The 21,297-nt window shown below is 39.5% G+C and overlaps 1 protein-coding gene across 4 annotated transcripts in view; it reads right to left on the bottom strand.

Moving 5' to 3' along the window:
- Positions 1 to 21,297, bottom strand: part of MYLK (myosin light chain kinase) — a 197,406-nt gene that overhangs the window by 53,109 nt on the left and 123,000 nt on the right. For all 4 annotated transcript variants that reach the window (XM_017740149.1, XM_008638240.2, XM_017740151.1 and 1 more), the window contains 4 exons: positions 20,227 to 20,307; positions 18,980 to 19,869; positions 9,213 to 9,329; positions 5,776 to 5,856 (listed from right to left, as the gene is read on the bottom strand). In XM_017740149.1, coding sequence (XP_017595638.1) covers positions 5,776 to 5,856; positions 9,213 to 9,329; positions 18,980 to 19,869; positions 20,227 to 20,307 — 1,169 coding nt within the window. The remainder of the gene's footprint in view (positions 1 to 5,775; positions 5,857 to 9,212; positions 9,330 to 18,979; positions 19,870 to 20,226; positions 20,308 to 21,297) is intronic.

Genomic DNA, 21,297 nt, shown 5'->3' with positions numbered 1-21,297 from the left:
TAGGGACAGCGATCTAAGGTAGGTTACTAACCTGCTACCCAATCTGTTCCATAGGAAAACACTGCCAGGTCATCTGGACATTCAGGAGTTCCAAATGGTTTCAGTGGGAAAAACTAGGTATTATATGCTTTTGAACATTAACTAAGCCAATGGATTTAGGTCCCTGTTTTATAGAGAACAAACTTAATGTTTCTATTATATGCCTCAGATGTGCGATTTCTAGCCAACGGCTTAACCTGAAGTCAATGAAGCACAGCAGCTCTTCGGTTCAAGGCCACGTTGCAAGAACTATTCATTTTTCTCTGCATAAGACAGTCAATGAAGATTTCTGTCTTCTTCTGTCAACATACAGATATGTAGGATGGACTGCATGAAATAAACATGGAAAATACTGTTTTGTGCCACCATTAGCTCAGAAAATGTCAGTATGGTGAGAGCTGTAAAGTAATTCAGCAGAGAATCAAAATGCATGCCCAACATTAGAGAAACAGCGCTGAACTGGGCACTCAGGAGAAGGGATTTGGACAACAAATTAGTGTTTCTCCACTGCTCATTTTATACATACAGTAACAGATTTTTTTTCATCTATGGAAGCAACCAACCTTCAGAGTCACCAGGTTAAATCTTGCTTTGCCTTTTTACCTCAGCCCAACTTGGCTGTCAGGTCTTGTGGCCCAGCTATGCACCCTTGGACCCCGAGCCTCAGAAATGAAGGCAGCCCTTTTCATGATTTAGAGTTTCAGAGAAATCCTATTTAGGTCTTAAAAATAGCTAATGGCAATTTGATTCACATGTACTAAGTGCAGAATTTTCAGCTTAGGAAAAAAGATTAATTTTTCCTTGAAAAGTTTGTTCAGAGGCTTCCCTGACAATGTAATTCATATTGTTCCAACATACTAAGTACTTGCACTCACTGTGCAGCAAATGTCTTGGATCAGGAGTAGAGCAGCACGAGCCTTCTGGGAAATGAATGGGACTAAGAGAACTGGCTTGGACAGCCTCATTGACCCTCAAGAGCATCTCAGGCTATCCCAGTGACCAAAGAGGTCAGCAGCAGTCACAGATCACAGCTGCTATCCAGTGCCCACATTTCTGCAATTAAAAGAACATCTCTGACCTGAACAGTAACTTCCTTAGTAACTGAGTTCTTCACTTAGAAAGTGGCAAGTTTTACACTTAGGACAAAACAATCTATCGTGAAATGAAAATTTTGTAACATTTCATATTCAGCTATGCCATGTTTCGTTATTATTTTCATAGAATGGAAATCAATAGAAAACTTGAAGTGTTTACTGATTTAGTTATATATTAACTAAATTTGCACATCAAGTTTAATGTTTTAATGACATTTCCTTAAAATGGTGCTTGCAGACTTGGATTCTCTGACAAGATTGTTTATTGAAGAATAAATAGCAGAACTGCATTCTAATCAATTGGCTACTGACTCATAATTTTTCCATGGTGATTAACACCTAGAATTCTCCCTACTATGGACAAGAATATATTAACAATAGTAAGGGGGCCTGTCTAACATTTACTTTCATGGCACATTGTTCCAGAGATGTCACTGTTCAGCCTTGCATTCAAGTACCAATAATGCTAAAAATTCAGATCTGGGAAGGTAACAGTGAAACCTTCCTGACAATTTGATCTGGACAGTGTCAGAGGTGAAATTATATTAATAACCATCTGCAAGAGAATACAGTTACTGAACCAAAAATGTGTTTCACATGAAATCAAATGTTTTATATAGTAGCATATATAAAAGATTTCTATCAGCAAGCTTCCAAATACAGCTGAATAACTTGCAGGTGTGTAGCCAAAGTTCTGTTCTTTGATGTAACTTTATTTTTAACTGGATAGAACAACTTACATTTGTGCAATCAAACTCTACTCTGGGTCATCCCTTCAATGTATGTGGTTTGGATATGAGAACAGTGGGTTTACTCAGATGAGGGAATCCAGGATATCCTGTTAGGTTTTCATAACAATGATTATGACAGGTGATAATTGCCATTTTTTAAATATTTACTGGAAGTAGTTCTGTGAATTAGCACTACAAAAAACATTGGGCATTTCTTTCCAAACACTTTAATCCAATGCTCAGATTTATGAGGATTATTTTCTAAAGTGTAAAAGTAATTTTTTTTCCCAGTAGCAATAATTGGGATACAGTTTCTTCCTGCTATAGTAAAATTATTTTGCACGGCCCAGCTGCAGTGAAGTTTAAGAAACAGAATTAACTACTGTAATATGCCTTTTTCATCAGCAAATCTTGAAAAAAGCCTTTGAAAAAAAGTCCTTTTGGAAAGCTGATGTTGTATGTAAATTATTGTGATGCCACTTAAAAAAAAATCTATACTACCTTCGATACTGCATGCAAACTAATCCTGAGACTGAGGATCAAGAAAGCTGGGTTCTAGACCTGCAAACAAATCTGCCTCATCTTGGGCTAATTCCTTCTGTTTTGGTCCTCTGCTTAAGACACATTAAAGACAAGGAAATATTTGCAAGTGTGGAGTAGTAATAGATTTTAAAAAATGAAACATTTATTTGTAAACATTCAAATCTTTATTTACTCTTAAAAATCTCAAGCAGAACTTTGATTTTTCCACAGTCTGTTGCGACAAAAACATTTTTTTAATAGGCACTGAAGATTTTGCAAGTGGCTTTGGTAATTGAAATAAAAAATTCCCTTTTAACTTAATTTGAAGTAAGTTCTAATTTCAAAGGGAACTTGGTGTCTAAATCCCGTCACAGCAGTTTCAAAGCTTTCTAGAGAAATGTTCAAGTGGTGAGAATTTTTGACTTAGTGTTTCTGCTACAGGGCTGTGCCAAGCCAGGAGACCCTTACACTACCCACTGATTGTTCTGGCATAGCACAGAGTGTGCAGTATGATAAATAATGAAAGAGTCCAATTTTCCACTGCCTCTTTTAGAAGAAACATAACACTTTATTATTCTAACTCAGTAACATTTGACATCCACTGAGCAAAGACAAAAGTGACAAAGCCCAAGTCAGTGCAGTCAGTAAAGAATGAACCATTTCCAGAGGTGCCCTTCCTCTCTTCTCCCTTTTGATTATTTCCCCCAGATTCAAAGGTGGATCTGTTTGTTATTCTCAGAAACAGTATTATTTATTCTATTTATCCTTAGAGGGTTGCATAATTATTACTAAATTCTGGTGACACAATATTAATTCTAAGCAAAAAGAAATACATTGGAATTTTTGTAATTTGCCAGCATGGGAGCAATCTTTGTGCAGTAAACACTGCAAGCATCCATTCAGAGATGTTGTTAATCACTGAATGACACACAGCTTCCTTCATAATGTTCTTATTCTACACCAGAATCCAGTATGTATTGCATATCAAAGGAAGTAATGCCCCAAATTCTACTTATTATTGGATTTCTGTAGCTTACAACCCCCAAGCTTGCAGTAATAAAGTAACATTGTCAGAATGAGCAGGCAAATCACCTGGGTCAGCAACTATTCTCACAGTGAGACAAATTTTACAGATTAACATACTGACAACATTCACTCTTTTCCACAAAAAGAAATGTATGGATCCTTGCTTTCAGAAACCTTAAGTTAATTACTTTCCTGAAAGTTTCTACTAGGGCAAAAAACCAAGGATCACTTGTAATTTATCGGAAGGAAGAAAAGGATGACATAGCTGCTACCCATGAAATTTGACTTGCACTTATTTACAGAATGTAGGAAATAAGGATCTTTTCCCTGAAAAGTATTTCTAAAAAGTACAGTAGAGTATATAGTCTATCTCATAGAGTATATACTGCTGTGACTGAATTTACTACTCAAAAGTCAGAATCTATTTATTATTAATTATTATCACATTATTAGGAAATTTTGTTCTCTATTTCTTCAATATCTTTCTGTACACACTACTTGCCACTAGGATTGTTGGTAACGATGTGGCAACAAAGACCAGAAAAGATCAGAGTAAAAATGTATCTCCTTATTAGACTGGGACATCTTAATTCACAGTTATTCTCCATTACCCTTCTTTTCATGAGATATACACTAAAGATAGATAAACATCTGACTAAGCCCACTCTCTTTCAGGTAAGGAAATTTACAATCTCTACATCTGATAAGGATTTCAGTGTAAATTGGACCTGTGTAATCCACTGGATCTGTTCTGTATATTTTGCCCCTGACAAACATACAAATAAAAAACTTATTTCAGCAGATAAATACTCACATTCCTCAGAGACTGAGATGTGAAAAAACCACCTGTGAAATCTCTGCAGCCAAATCCTTTTAAAATTAAATATGTATTTTTCAAAGCTTTTCCAAAAACTCTTTCAAAACCCAGTTTCCTAACATTCTGTCTGGTTACCTTGATGTTTTCTGTGCAGCAGGGAAGATGTTTTAAAGGTATTTTGAAAAAAAAGCTTGTGAGAAGTTCAAGAACTTGAAACACTGATATAATATGCCATGTAGAAAAACCATTCCCCATTATTTCAACTTCCTTTTCACAAATATTTCTGCATCCAGATTTGGTAGCTTCTGTTTTGCTATCTATGTCCAATTTCAACTAAAACCAAAAGCAAAAGAAGCAGGATGTGGATCAGGCCATATCTCCATATTTAGACTCAGTTCCCAACTCACACCTTCTCCTGGGAAAGCTTCAACTGCTAACGCTGCAGGGAGGATCAGAGGAAATGTGTGTGTTTGTGTGCATAGAAAACACAGTTCAAAACACTATCTCGTGGATATTTAAATGGCTTTAAAATTTTCTTTTCTGTTGATGTTCAATAACAAAATCATTGTTCTTAATTGTTATTATTTATGGCACTTGAAGCTCAAGTGCAGAGGTGGAACATGTCAGTGTGACTCTTCCCTCATCCCCAAAGAGAGGCTGGAGAGAGAGAGAGTTATAATGCTCAGCCAGAAACTCAGAAATAGCTGTAGCCCAGGGCATAGTTTTATGTAAGTCACAATTCCAGAAGCACAATAAAACAGATTAGAGTTTATTTGTTTTTTGTTTTTTGAGAGAGCTGGATAAAATATTTCATGTTTCCATTAAGCCACTTCTTCACATCTTTTTTAGGAACTCACATGGTAGACATCTTAGATAAACAATTTTCAAAGTCCAGTTTTGATTTAAGAGATATTTGTATCCCTTAATTTCATAAGTGGTACTGGCGTTAGGAATTCCTAAACTGATATTATTGTGCCGCCTTTACCATTTAAAATTTCCTCTTAACCAAATACATGTATGCAGAGTAACAAACATGAGAATTTATAGCTGATTTATTATTTCAGAAAGCATTAAAAGCAAGTTTAGCATTTAGGCTTAAAACAAAGAATGCAAAATTTGCAAAACCACTCTCCATGGCCATGCCAAAAAAGGACAGATTATTCTACAGGACATTCAGTCAAGATGCTTTGCCTACCAATAGTAAAACTTCGTATTGTCTACACAGGATACAACACAAATTGAAGCAAACTATTCGAGTATTTCTGTGCTCTTTGAGAGGCAGCCAAAAATAAATCAGTGTCACAAGTTTATTGCACCATTATGAAAAACAGAGACTAGAGTGGGCGAGGTCTGAACTCACAGTTTGGGCTCTTATTTCTAATCCCCACATGGCAAAAACTCATTTCACATGACTTAAGTGCAAGGCCTAAAGAAACAGCACAGGCTTCTGATACCATGTCTGCAAACAGAAGGGAATGACCACAGAATCCCAAAGCACTCTTTTGTTTCCACTGAAAAGAAAGCAAATCAAATCACAGTCACTTACTCTCTGTTGGCAGCACTGGGGGAAGTGTGGTCTTAGGCTTCTTGGTCTTCTTCTCAGTAGGCTTTGAGGTCTTTGAGGCATCTGCAATCAAAACAAATAATAAAATACAAATCCTATTTGAAAATCAATAATGAAAAAGCTGTCTAATAAAAGGTTTATTTTGGATCTTTCTGCAAAGTTAGAGGAAATTGCTGTCCTTCAGGATTTTAAGAAAAATTTTCTGCAGAGATTTGCCGGAGACTGTCACATTCTGGAAGGAAGAGGGAGCAGAGAGGGAGAAACCCTCTACAAAAGCAGCTGCATTGAAAACCCAAGTAAGCAGCTAGACAAGAGGTACCATGTAAGCTGATAGGTATTTTAGCTGAATAGACCAAATACAATGTGCACAAAGCTGTGTTAGGCAGTGCAGAGAAAAGGGAAACAAAGCCATATCGAAACATCATTTCATCCAAAAGAATCTCTTGCTGTGTAATTCTTTATTCCATTGTTTATGTGATCTATTCAGATTAACCCATTTTGAAGAGTAACATTTCCTCCATGTGTTTAAATCTTTCCAAAAAGATATTATTGGCCAGTGATTTATTCCTAAATAGAAACACCAAAAGGGACACCAGAGGACTCAAGTTTGATGGATTCTAGTATTTTCAGAATTGCACAGCTCTTACCCAGAAACTGCTCATCACTACACCAGCAGCCAGGAGTCAATAAAGCTCCCTTCCATGTGTATCCCACATGAGATATAAATAAAAGGTGCAACTTTTTTTAAGGCTATTCCAGGCTGAGCATGATCACAGGGCTGGAACACCTCTCCTATGAAGACAGGCTGAGAGAGTTGGGGCTGTTCAGCCTGAAGAGAAGAGGGCTTTGGGGAGATCTTAGAGCCCCTTCTGGTACCTAAGTTGGCTACAAAAGAGCTGGGGAGGGACTTTTCACAAGGATCTGTAGTGCCAAGTCAAGCAGGAATGGCTTTAAGATGAAGGAGGCGAAGTTTAGATTAGATATTAGGAAGAAATTCTTCACTGTGAGGATCATGAGGCACTGGCACAGGTTGCCCAAAGAAGTTGTGGACTTCCCATCCCAGGGGGTGTGCAAGCCCAGGCCGGATGGGGCTGTGAGCAACCCGATCTACGGGAAGGAGTCCCTGGCCATGGCAGGGGCTGGAACAAAACTATCTTTAAGGTCCCTTCCAACACAAACCATTCTTGGATTCCATGTCCTATAACGTAAATCCTGACAAGCTCTGCTTATTAGATTGTTTGATCCTGACATTTATCTTTGGAAGAAAGATTATGATTATGGATTATGATCTCAGCAATAGCTGTATCACTTTACAGCTTTCAAATATTCAGCTTTCAGCGGATTTGTGAGTGAGAGAGCTGTTAGCTACCAGAGAAAAAGATGACATAAATGTTACGGAAACAGCTATTTTAGTCACCTTCTTCTAGGTGCCAGAGTGTGAAAATTTATCTAAGTTTCCTAAAAAGTTAACAGGGGAAGAGAGAATCTCCTAGTAAATAATTCAGAGAAGGAGGCTGTGTGAGAGGTCAGACACTCAGGTTCTACAGATCTGCCAAGTGAAGTCAAACATTCCTCCATTCTTATTTTGAGTCCATGGTGTCAAAAGAAATGAAATTATTATGATTACTTAGTCTAAAAATCAGCATCTGGGATCCTGAAAGTAGACTGAAGAAGAAGGAAATTTGAACTGTCATTTTATATCACAGTTCTAATTTAAAAATAACAGTCATCCCTTCTGCCAGTCTCAGACATGGGATATCAAATGGCGTCTTTCCTAAATAGCTGGAGTTTTCTATGGTGCCATTCCTCAAAAACCTCTTCTCAGTAGCACGCCAGTGGAGAATGAAAAAGGCAGATGAGGCAGCCAGTATTGGGGTAAGGAATGTGGTCATTCTGGTGCCCAACATGATGTGAGCAGTGAGCTCCTAATGCCGTGGGTGCCACCACCACAGAAAGCCAGACTGCTGAGGTAATGTCATTCACATCATTGGGCAAGGAGCTGACAGCCTCCCATGATCAAGATTTTGCAAGCCAAACTCTACCTGCAGCCTCCTAGAGCATGCATGGTCCAGTGGGAAACTTGAAGTGGGGAAGTATGCTAAGGGAATCTTCAGGAAGAAAAGCAACTACTCGAAGGAGATCAGAAGACAGAGGAAAAACATATAAGTGGCTGAGACATTTAAAAGTTGCTAGGGCAGCTCTAGACAACTACTGTATGCTAAGCTTTTGATAATCTGATCCTTCAACACTCTGGATCTGTGGTGGCTAAGGTGTTTCAGGTACTAGATTTTGCTTAAAGCCTCTTCTTTGAACTTCAGCACTGACAAAATTTATTACTTTAAATTACAGAACCATAAAAAATAGCTTATCAAATATCTAAGACAGATTATGCTGTGACTGTTAATATCACAGAAGGTGCCATTAGAGGTGCCAGTACATTTAATTGTAAGTTTATGTGTAATTAATTCCTTTTCCAATTACATGAAGACTGTCCTTTAGTGAGGAGTTACAGGATCACGTTCTTACCTTGTGTCATACAACATTAGGAAAAAAAGTATAGTTTTCTTTTCTAGACCTCCTGCCACAAATACCACATCTGCAACAGAGCTGTGAAGGTTCAGTACCCAAGCTCCATGTTACTAGGCTTGTTGTCTAATTTTGTGTTCATTTGATTATAATAGCAAGTCTCAGAGTATTCAAAAATAAGTTCACCAGAAGGTGAGTTGATAAGAAGGACATTTGGTTACTTAAAGCCCCTTAAAAAATTTAAACTCCATGGCAGCTTTATAATTCTGTGTCTCGCTGAGCCTCACCTTGGCCTCACCCAAGGCCAAGACTATCTGACAAGAGTACAGTGTCATCAGCATGACCGTGTCTGAAAACAAGTACTTTAGTCAGTAAATTATCCATGTTCTAAGACTATGGAACACAAGGGTTGTTCAGCTGCTAATTTGTTTATTTTTGCTCACTTACGCTAGAAAACCAAATGACCAAACAACTGTGAATGCAAAGAATTGGGGAGTTGTAGAGTGAGAAACGTGCCACATGCGGTCCTGAGGCAGACTGACACCTAGGCTCACACGGAGTTTTTATGGGCTCTCAAAGGATGCACACAGCTCAGAAACAAATCTTACAAGTTCAGCTTACTGCTCTAGAAACCTTGTAGAAATACAGTGGGCAGCAGGAGAACACAGATTTTTCCACAAAGCAACCAGAGCCCTTGGTATGGTACTGTCTCTCTGCTCATGCTCCTTTATGGGAGACATTGAATTATCTATCAACCAAGTGCAGAAGGGAAAGGGGTAGAGTTCTTTTTCTTTTTGTGTATGTAACTAGTTCCCAAACGTTGTTCTTGGGAAATACGTTGGAAAGGAGGAAGTTCTAAGGAAGGGTGTTCTCGTACCCATTACAGTACTTACCTTCTACCACCACTTTGCAAGCACATTCAGCTTTCCCTGCTGGGTTCTCAGCTATGCACTTGTACTCGCCCCCATTTTCAGGCATGGCCTTCTCAATGGTCAGTGAGCAGAGTGTCCCTGTACAGAAGAGGGAGAGATCAAATGCATGTTATGCTGCAGTTCACAAAAACTTTAGTGCTAGTAAGGAGCAGAAGGCATCACATGAGCCAGTCCTTCAGTGATCTTCACTGCTAGAAAATGCTGTCCTTAAAAATTCAATCTTATTGGAACCTTATTAATGCTAAATAAATAAAAAATTGAATCTTATTGCTTTTCCCTAGGATACTTCTAGTTGTCCCCGCAGCCCTGAACTGGTTAATGGATAAAGGTAGAGAAGACCCAGAGCAGCACCTCTGCTGCTCTTCTTTGTCTTACAGCAGAGATCAGAAGTCCTCACTCAGGTGACTTTCTTCCAAAAGTGCTCATAGTGTAAGAGCGTGAGTAAGAGGGTTACTGTGAAATGCCCATCTGCAATATTTTGATTCAGCCTTGCCTCTAGCACTCCCATGAGTGTTCACATGTATGAGACCAGAACCTCAGCTTAGTGCCTAAGTTTACAAATGGCACCGAAAGACATTTTCTTTTTGCTTGAATTTCCGAATGAATAACTGCCTGGTATTGTAAAACATCCATTAGAAAGTCCATCATAATAGTCACAATAAAATTTGCCACTGCAACAAATCCATTTCTTTCCAAACAAAATCCCAAAATTTGACTTAATTGGGTTTGCAGAAACAGGATGCGACATAAGCTCGTTATTTACGAAGGGAAGCTTGGTATGACCCAAGGGAAATACATTTCCTCTTAAAAATTAAAACTCTGTGAACCAAAACAGAAGTTGTTCCCAGTAGATGGGGGATGAGGAAGAAGAACTTTGTCCCTTACGTTCACTTGCATTGCTTGGAACGATGAAGTACTTTCCTCTGCAGGGTGAACCCCAGTTAAAATGCTCCACACTTTCCCCTTCCAAATATCCCTCATTAAGTGAGGGTGAAGTGTGGGCTTGCTTTCTTTCTCCTTCTTCATTGGAAAGCTGGGTCTGTCCCCTGAACACAGCCTCAGACACTGTGCATTTCTGCCCACTGCTGTTGGCCTGTCCAGAACACCTCCACTCTCCACTTACCTCCGCTGCAGTAAAACCTTCCCCCTTCCTCCATTTACCTTTCCCACAGTCGTTCCTAATTAATGGCAAGATTGAATAGATGGGTTTTTTTCAGATATTTACCCTGTTTCCTGAGATGTAAGGAAATCTCCCAGCACCTTTCTATGGTAACTGGAAGCTGCCTTCTGCCTTCCAGAGTGCTCAACCCCAGGCTCCACATCAAATGTATCCCCTGTGATGCGGGAGATGGCACAGGCACAGGTGATACTGGTCCATGAAAAGGACCTTGAAAAGAACTCCCCTCCATCTGAAGAACTTTGGGAATGTACTGGTTCTCTTTGGAGACAAGCTCCATTCGGACATGGCAATTATGCTCTTGGCATTCAGATTTTTCTCTCATTTTAAACTTGGATGTCATTATTCAAGACAAATCTTCTAAAAAACATTCAAATGGTTTCCAACAAATTTGGTTTGCCAGAAACACACAACGATTGGAAGAAAATTATGTTTTCCCCTCTTTATCATCCTCCACAAAATCAAGAAGCTCTAAATAATGACTATTTTCCCCTGAGAAATGATGTGAAAGCTATCTCAGAAGAGGAGCACTGACCCCTCGCTCACATGGGCTGTGTGCAGCCAGCCAAAGGGTGAAAAGAAAATCCACATGCCCTCCCTGAAGCAATGCTTTTCCATGAGTCAGGCTGAAGCCAAAAATGTCACGAGCTGCAGTTCCATTCCAAATGGAGGAGAGACAGTAGAAAAGTATTCTTGCAGGCATCTAGCAAATATAAATTCACATGTCTCTGCTGTTTAAAGAGACATTTGGAGAGCAAGCCAAAGATAACTTCCAGTCTAAGAATTTGTAGAAATCTATGTAACATGATTAGAAAACATTGCACATTGAAACTGAAAGATGCTGCTGAAAAAACCAGAAACTATGGAACAAAGACACACACATATGAAGGAGACCTCTGGCCACCTTACTGGAGGAAAGGAGCCTGGCCTGTAAGAATAAATGAATTGTTAAGGAACTGGAACAGTGCAGAATTTACTTTAGCTTCTGCAGGAGTTTTCTACCTGCTCAAAAGCCCTTCCTCAGCTCATTGAAGACTAATGTGACACAGGGTCAACACTCATTTAATGAAGTTATTTTGTGAGGAAGGTGAAGGAAATCTGTTCTTTTTCCTCCTAACTCCCACCTCCCTGTGGAAATAATCTGCATCCTATTTTCCTCCACTTCTTTTTTCTCCCCAGGAACTACACTGGAACAGCATATGCAAAGTACATGGGGATTGTTGGGCTTCTTGCTACCACCAAATACAATGGCAGTAGCCCTCCAGTCACTGGAGGAGTGAAGGGAAAATGAGATAATTTGAGTCACGTTCCTTTATATAGCCACTAGTATTTGTGAAACTGTGGACTACTAGGACTAGGTATGAAATTGGCCAATGGATCAGAAAGTATTGGCCAGGTTGGATCAGGAGTATAGGGGGAGGTTGAGGGAGCACAGCTCTAGAAACCTCATTTTCATAGAAAACCAGGGAAAAAACCCAAATCACCGAAACCCAGGCAAAACTTGGTAAGATTTCATAAGAACCAGAAACTTCTCAACCAGGCCTATGTTCTGTGATCTAGAGCTACAGTCAATTCCCGGGGCTAGAAGGCCAAAAGTCTTTCAATGAAGTATTTGGTATTTCCTCTGCAAACCCCTTCATGACCTGAAACAAGATTATTTTCTCAGAACTGCTGGAAAGCCCAGACTGGTTATTCCAGTTGGGTATTCTGAAATCCTGGCAGTTCACAAATCCCAGTCAACTAAAAATACTTGCTATCTATTTTGTCCCCTCAACCCTCTACTTTTTTAGGAACCAGGCCATGGATGATCCTTAAACATTGTCCCAAAGTGCAGGATTGGAATAAACATGAATACTGGAATCTACCACTTAGACGTTGGGACTGGTGCAGCTCTAGAAAAGACCTTAGCAGCCACAGAAGCTGATAGTTTACTGGAGACTTTGGGTTAGATACACAAAGCCTTTCCCTTGAATTTTGAGCTATTAAAGGGTTCTATGACTTACTCAAAAATAGTGCAAGACAGTTTAAAATATCTCTAGGCTTCTGCATTCTTTCCATGAAACTCCACAGAAAGTCAACCTCAGATATAAAACAAATACACAAACCAACAAAAAACAGCTCCTTATTCTCATTCCCCACACTGGCATCTAGCTGGCCAACCTCCTGACTCCTGTCCATGATGCAGACTCAAGTTTATGGCTTTCTCAGTTGTATCCCATGGTATAAAAAAGTATTGTAGAGTATTTAGGCAATATTTATAAACACTCATCTGTGAGAAATTTTGCCTAGGAGACAAAATAATTTTTTAAGGAACTCATTGGCATATAGTGTTAATTTTCTAATAAGTCTTAAATTGTCTGGGAAAGTTTAAATAAGTGCTAGTGTCACAGTTATGTTTAAAAATGAGAAGCGGGTTGACCTTGAAAATATTGACTACAATGACAACAAAAAAACAAGTGAAAAAACCGTGTGAATTTCAGAGAAGAAAAAAATGTCAAATGTAATTACTGCTAACTGATAGTTTTAAGGAAAACAATGTAAAAAACCTACTTCCATGATTCATGATATTAGACATTTAACTGGCAAATGCATCTGTGCAAAGGTAATTTTCTTAATCTTTACTGAAATATTTGTGATCGCTCACATTATTCTGCTGTTATTAATGCTACATTACTATATTGATGACATTGATTTAGGAAGACTGAGAACTGCTATAATAAAGATCACCTAAAGAAGCTGACAAGAGGAAATCATCACTCAGTCTGTTTCTAGTGGATTTCCTCTGTGATCAGACTAGGACCCAAGCTATTAAATATTTTAATCTATGATGTGGAAGTACTCATAAATTAACTTTTATAAATTTACAGATGCTAGAAAGAATCTTGCAAAGGAAAAAGTCAGAAAGAGAAGAAAGAGGACAGTCCTCATAAACTATCTCATTTACTTGTTGAGTCCCATTCAGTCAAAGAAAATGGGGCTTGAGATAGTGAAAAGACAAGCAATGATGGCAGCAAGGGATGCTGAATACTCAGAAGGTTTAAAGGTTGAACAGAGAAATGGCAAACATGAGCTCCAACACTGTGAGGTAGGAAGAGGACCAATAACCTCCAGTAAGGGCAGCAACAGGAAGGTGACCTCCATCTCACTGATGCTGATACCCACACATGATTCTGCTGCTGTTTTATAACAGGATAATAAACCAACAAACAGCAACTGGAGAGGAGGTATTGAAAAGAAAACCAAATCAAAACAAACCCAAGCCTCCAAGGGCTGGATGAAGCACATCATGCAGAAAAAGTTAGTAAGAGCTTGACTTGTCAAATTTAAAAAAAAAAGAGAACGATATCTTGGTTACAAGAGTCAAAGCCATTCTATCCAGTTAGAAATAAGGCATTGTTTTGTTTCTTGATTTAGTAACAAAACTCTTACTAGAAGAGTTAGACATTGCAATAAATTACCAGTGGTTATAGCAGATGTCTCTCTTTTGCTGTATTTAAATTCACACTACATGCATTTTCTGGAAGAAGATAGATTCAGACATAAATGAAAGAGGGAAATGTGGCCTGTGAAAAACATGGTGTTGTGTCGGAAATGATGATCTCCCTAGACTCAGACATTCTGCAGAAGGTTTTGTAAGGTGCAAAATCCATCTACTTTCAGCAGTACATAAAGTCATGTTAATTACACACCAAATTCTTGCTCAAAGTTAATTAGAAAGAAAACAAAAAAGTCACGGCAGATCCTAGTTAGACTGGCAGACACAGACTTGCACAACTCATAGGAAGATTTAGGAGTTATGTTAAGTCACAGGAAAGTTGTTAAGGCATTATTGCTAATAAGATTTCTAAATCTTTATGCTGCCAAGAAACTTGGGAAGAAAAAAATGCTGGCTTAGACAAAGCAATACAAACTCAGGGCATTTTCTAAACGACACCACCACTGCTACCTGAGACTATATTAGACAATTCCTCTTCCATCTATATAGTCACATAGTAATAAATCTATGCAAACATAGCAGACCAAGCTGACTTTAAAAATTACAAGTTTGCCAGTTTTGGCTTGTATTCACTGTATACCTCAGCTGACCAGTTTACTAAGGATGCTGGCTTGCAAAGCCCTTTCACTACCATCTTATGGAACAACTTTTGGAACCATGCAAGAACTTCCTCCATGGATTTTCTGTCCAAGAGTGAGTCACACAGCAGGACAGTAGCACGGGGCCCTGCTGGGCCAGTGCTATACAAGTGTAAAACAAAATGGGTCCTGCTCTAGAGAGTTCACCGTGTGAGGAAAATTGTTCTACTCAGTCCTTATATGTCTAACTTCACTGCAGTGTCTGCTAGAGCCTTCTTAAAAATGTTTTTCCAAACAAAAAGCCCCCCATAACTTCAAACAAAGAAGTCTCTCATATTAAAGTGCCTCTTAACCATGCATCATCTACCCCATATCATATAATGCTCTAATTTATGAGTACCCTCTTTTTATTGTTAGTAACAATTTATTTTGATCTTTCATGGGCAAAAAGCACATTATTATCTATCTCAGGAATGTAGATAATTGCACTCTGACAAGTTTAAAAGAAGGAAAATATAAAATCAAACCATTAATAAAATTGTACCATGTCAGAAAAACAGTGCAAGAGCTCACTTTACAATAAAAATGATACATTAGGCAAAAAATCATGCCAATCAACCAACAGAGTACTATTTAGGGAGCTGTTAAAAGGAATGGAAGAACAAGTGTACTGATGTTCATGATTTCAAAGGGAAAATAGTTGAAATGAAAATGGAAGGAATGTGACATGATATTAGCCATTGTTGTGATTGTGACATAGAGGATAATACTGCCCAGATTCTGACTTCCAACTAAATTTAACCCTGGAATAATGGAATACATTTCAAGCCCCAGATGAACTACCAGAACACAGCACAAGTACTGCATAAATATGCCGGCAGATGGAGGTCTTTTTTGGAGCAGGGTTTAGCTTTTCTTTTGGCAAAGGCCTTACTAGTCAGAGACTATTCTGATGCTGGTGTTTGTATGCAGGCTTCTCCAATGGTACAGGAGCATGGATAACACTCTCCCTTCTTCTGCACTCCAATGGCTAAACTGCCTTGGGTGGCCAATTTAGTGTCAGTCAGGCTCTGCAAGCACAGAGGAGACCTGTGAACAGCATTGTTTCTAAGAGCCTCACTATCAACTAGGACAAATATGCCAAGGAAAGTTATTTTCAGTGAGTGACAAAGGGACATCGTTTTACATAGTTTGCCTGTCCTGTCAACTTGTTACACACATAAGTTTGACCTTCCTGGCCAAATATGCCACTGTTTAATCACATGCTCCTGAGGCTGGATTTTATGTATTTATCTTCACAATTTATTTGGCATCAGGAGATGAGCAATCTGCTGTCTCTTTTTGCCTTTTTTTTTTCCTCCTGTCTTTTGGGAATGACAGAGAGGAATAATTCAATTTCCAAACCACAAATACATGGCATTCTGGAGGTTCATGCATTACTTACACTAACAAGTTTGTGGAACAGTATTCCATACTAAGATGGGCTAGTAGTGTGGCTAAGAAGAAGATGGACATGCATTACACTAGATAGAGAATTTTCCAGTATCCAACTCATTAAGAACACATAAGTTACTGTGAAATACCTCTGGAGAATCTGGAAACCCCCCTCCCGTGGTCACCATCATACATCACAGCAGCACAAAAGCAGTCGGTGAAATAGCTAAGAACAGATCTAGTCTATCCTCTTCCATAGTGGATTTTGTTGCTGAACACAAGAGGAGCAAGATCACACCAAAGAAATAAAAAATGGCTCTGCAAGACCTAAACCCACTAAGGTTAGCTAGGTCTGTTTGCTCTGAATTCCTCTTCTTCCCCACAGACTCAACCTTCTTTCAGCTGAGGGTGACACTAGAGCATTATCTCCATGGCCCATTAAATGCTGTTCCAAGCTTTGCCAAAGGCACTGCTGCTGAAGGAATGACACCTGTGCGAGTGACAAAGTTGGATTTTCAGTGTTTGGGGCAAAGGATGAACACTGGGACTTTGGCTTTGGCCTGCTGTGTACTGCATCCAGTGTTACTGTCTTTAAAGCTGCACCAAACACTATCTATGAGACTAATCCATACAGTTTCCCTATTGAACAGTATTTCCTGATACTGAATGAATTTGCAGTTTCTCAGTTCTAGTCTGTTACTCCAGTTGTTCTTTCTCCTCCCTTGGCTCCCTCAAGTATGTATGTGGTCCTAATTAGGGAAAAAGTGAAAATTGAATCTCTATGAAATCTGGAACTTACTTAAAGTATCATGCATACCTAGGTAATTACTTAACAGTTGGCATGAAAGCATCCTACAGTGAGAGAGCAGCAACACATTCTTCTCCGAGTGCCAAAGCTAGCAGGTACTGTCAGGAAAAAACCCCAATAGACCATCATGCAATGCACCCTCTCAGTGTACTAGAGGGTATGTAATGAGGTTTAAAAAAAAATAGTTCTAATCCTCATTCCTTGTCTTTCCATTAAAGGAAAAAACTTACATCCCTGTGCAATAATTCTTTCTAAGATCCTCTGCAAATATGTGCCAAAGAAAGCCTGACTTTGAAGTACTGATAACACTGACTGCTAAGCATGATACAAGTGTAAAAGTGCAGGTGCAAGTGGAACACAAGGACAGTGTCTGCACCCCCTGCAAGAAGCTGTCCTGGAACAGTAGATTCCTTATGCAGTGCTGACCTTTGATCCTGACCTCAGTGGACAGCACTGCTAGTGTGTGACACCCTGGACCGTCACCCAGCCCAGACAAACTGGATGGGAAAAGTCTCATTCCCTGCTCAGGCAGGTGGCAGGGCATTTCTGGACATCAGGATCACTTCACCATAAACAGCTACACCAGATTTGCAGCTCCACAGTACCATTTTATAGAGTGAATATGAGTTGGGGGATTATAACAATCAATTACTCAGATTATTTCAGTCAAGAAAACAGCTTTCTGCAGCACCATAACATCAAAGCTTTGGGACTTTAGGAGGCTTTTCTGCAGCACCATAACACCAAAACTCAGAAGCTTTGGTACAGAGATGCTGTCTATCTGATGTAATTTGACAGGAGTCATGGAACTTGGGGATGTATAATTTCTTTTCCACTCTGGGCAACTCCAAGAAAAGCCTTGAAATCTTGCTTCCAGCATAAGGCTAGCTAAACTGACTGATTCTGTCAGTCCTTTTCATATGAATGGCATTTCCACCAGCCAATGTTTCCTCATGTACATGACACTTATCCTTATTCTATGGAGTTCCCCTAGGTGAAAATCAACATGTACTCACAAAATAAAAACATTTTGCTACTTCAGACACAGACCAGACACAATGCACTTGCTACCATCTCCCTTTCTCCATCTACTTATTTTAGTATCTCCTTAATGCATTACTTGAGTACCCCAACCCTTTCTGAAAACAATGCTGTTTCTGACTGCATCCACTTCAGGAGAATGCTTGTGCTACTCTGCTTGGAACACTGCACAAGGATTCACTGGTTGTGCTGAACTATCCTGCATATTAATTTGGATCTCATTTGGTAACACTAAAAATAGCCTGGATTAAATGAAGGAAGATTCAAAAGTAAGAGTGCAGACCCCTGTGTCAAGCTGTAATTCGTACTGTGAACATGAACTTTTTTGCTACAATACACTAGAGGATACCATTCTTAGACGATTCCCTCAGTGTTTTATGGAGCACATATGAAGTAAAGAAGTTTTTTTGTGCTATCAATTGTCCTTCCTTCCTATTTTTGTGCCAAGGAAAATATATTTTGTCTAGATACAACATTAATGCAAAAAAACCCAGTCTAGTAGGGTTTGATCATCCAAAATCTGAAATATAAAGGAACACTCAGTTTGAAAACAGTAAGTATTTCCTCTAGTGACTTCTACCAAATTCTACACAGTTTTGAAGTTACTTAAAAGTCACCAAGACAGTGGAGTTCAAATATTTCAGTGCTTGTAACAGCAATAGGAGCATCTGTGGTGGGGCATTAAATACACTGGAAATCTGTTCTCAACTCTGACCTTAACTTGTATTTGTAGTAATTTCTTTCTATGACACAACCCCTCTTTGCTTCTGTGTTTCCTATTGCAATAAAAAGCCTGAAATACTAAACATACAGAAGAATTAAATTAGAGTTTGTAAACCAGAAATAATATTATTATGTTTTCAATGTTCTAAATCCTTAAAGTTCAGTTTAAATAAGCAGCATGTACCAGCTCCTTAAACAGCATTAGCAATGTAAACAGCAGTTAAAAATGCAAGAAGTTCAACTTTATAAAACTTACATCTGCAGGCTGTTAAAGGGGAATCTGCAAGAAATGTCAAACAATATTGTTCCTTGTGTACTCCACTGAAATAACAAGAAAGCTGCATCTGGGAATAGTTACTGGCACAGGACTTAAATAAAGTATTGCATTACCTTTAATGAACTAAATATTATTAATCAAGAGCCAGATATAACAGCGTGCCATCCAGCTGGCTTGTAATGCAATTAATTTACCTTCTTGGGAGATGACAGTGGACTTTGATGATTTGATGGCTTTGCTATCTAGAGTCCAGGTGACAGCTGCAGGAGGATCAGAGGAAATCCGACATTGTAAGACCAGTTTTTCACCATCAGCTACTTGAGCATCCTGAAGCTTCTCTGTAAAGGAGGGTGCTGTTCCTTTGCTTGCTGGTGGTTTGCTTGCTGGTGCTTTGTTTTCAGGTTTTTTCCCAATTATTCCGCCATCCACCACTGCACACCCATGTTCACAGTTTCTGTCATTCTTCTCCTCTTTTTTCACTGCTGGTTTGGCAACAGGGGCTTGAGAATTGGGGGTCGCATTCTGGGCTTCAGAGTTGGTGCGAGCATTTGGTGCTGGGGTGCCAGCGCTGCCATTCGCCGCAGGTGGCTTTTTCTTGGAGCCCAGCACCGACCTGAAATCTGTAACTGCAGGTTTAGGAGGTGGTGCCTTCTCTGGCAATGGGGTTTTTGGGGTGCCCTTCTTGGCCAGCACAGAGCGGAAGTCCACCTGCTGGGGAGCATGGACTTTCCTCTCCTCCTCTGACAAGGTCTTGGGTTTGACCTGCCGCTGCAGGTTTGCTCGGAAGTCCATTTGCTCAGCTGGGATTTCTTTCAGTTCCTCCTCAGAAAAACTTTTGGTGCTGACTTTCTTGCCTAAAATATCACGGAAATCAAGTTGTTCAGCTTCCTGCTGCCTCAGGCTCTCCTCTGTGTGCTCCCGAGTCTCCACTCGCCTCTTCAGCACGCCTCGGACGTCTTCCTGCTCTTCCTCAGCTACTCTGGTTACACTGCTGTTCTTTTTGAAGCCACTTGTTCTACCAAATGTTAGTTTACCATGATCTCCACCATCTCTTTGCTCTCCAGAGCTGGCTGATTCCCTCCCACTATGATCCGAAAAAGAAAAGAAAGAGAGCCAGGAAAGGGGCTGGTTTAAAAATGTCAGGGAACAATCTCAGAGCAGGAACAAAATGTGTTTATAGAAGGGGAGGTTGATTAGAGGAGCATACTCCATTAGTTTATTGCATCAATGATGACTTCAGGAGCCATATAAGGGCACAAACAAAAAAGATCTTCTCCACTCTGGCTTGGTAAAATGTGCTTAGCTTGTATGATGAAAACAATTTGTTAGGTCACATTTGGGGATTAGGTTGAACAGCAGCCAGCCTGGGTCTGTAAGGGCAGGGAATTAACAGAGCAAAAAATAGAACCCACCCATGCAAGTCCCTGGGAAAAATACTCACTCTCTGAGCATTTCTGCTGTGGAAGCTGAACTCTCCCGCAGCATCAGAGACACCTGGCAGCTGCATTCTCCAACTTGGTTCCTGAAATATTTAAGTGAAATCAGAAAAACAGGGGTTTCTTCCTCTGCAACTTGCCTGAGCTAAGTGATTGTGTATTGCACTAGAGCAGCTCAAACCCAGTGTGGCATTCTTGTTTTCTATGCCCAGCATTGTGGGGATTGACTGAATGGATTTGGTCCCCTTATATTTGGAGCCAAGCTAACTCAAATAGCTTTTACTGATCTGTTGCTATCTGCACTGGGAACAACATACTCCCTGAACAAAATTCAAAGCAATTTACAGAATGAAGCAGCTGCAAACAAACAAGCTAAAGGAAAATAAATACAAAAGCTGGAAAATCAAGACAGAGGAAAGGGCTATTTTGCAAAGCTGAAAATCTTTCCAACTCTGCCTACTGTTTATTTATTCAAACCCCAGCTCTTAAGTTTTCTAATGTTAAGATATTAAAAACAGGGTCTCATTTCCTTCCCTCCCCTCTGGCCCAGCCAATCAGCAAAACCCATCTACATGGATTGCTCCAGCCTGTACATGTTTATATTAAAAAACATAAAAGTGTCACCATATATGGTGCTGAGTACTTATTCTTCCTTTTGCAGAGGAATACCACGGATGCCTTCTGGAAAGGGCTCCCATTAAAGAATTCATTTAAAGTGCTCCCCGCTCCCCTGCAGCTCCCTCCCTCCAGCAGATATATATCATTCTTTTAGCCCCAAACAGCTCTTCTCTGCTTAACACAGGAGATGCCAAAAGCAAAATTTAACTCCCCCAGGGCAGCAGTTGTGTAACTATTGCCACCATTCCCCTGACTGCTATTAAAAAACCAGACTTGAATTGATTGAGGACTAGAGATATCTTTTATTAGTGAGCACACTTCTGTCCTTCCCAGTTTAAGTATAAGCTTGTAAATGGACTAGAAAGCCCTGGATTATTTGTCTTTTTTGAACAAAAATAATTTTTGCTATTGAAAACATTTCCTGAGCAAAACACATGTGTGTTGGAGGGGAGGAGGGA

This window comes from Corvus brachyrhynchos, unplaced genomic scaffold, assembly GCF_000691975.1.
Source record: "Corvus brachyrhynchos isolate BGI_N302 unplaced genomic scaffold, ASM69197v1 scaffold126, whole genome shotgun sequence".
NCBI classification, from domain to species: domain Eukaryota; kingdom Metazoa; phylum Chordata; class Aves; order Passeriformes; family Corvidae; genus Corvus; species Corvus brachyrhynchos.
This window is presented reverse-complemented; position numbering and strand designations above follow the sequence as displayed.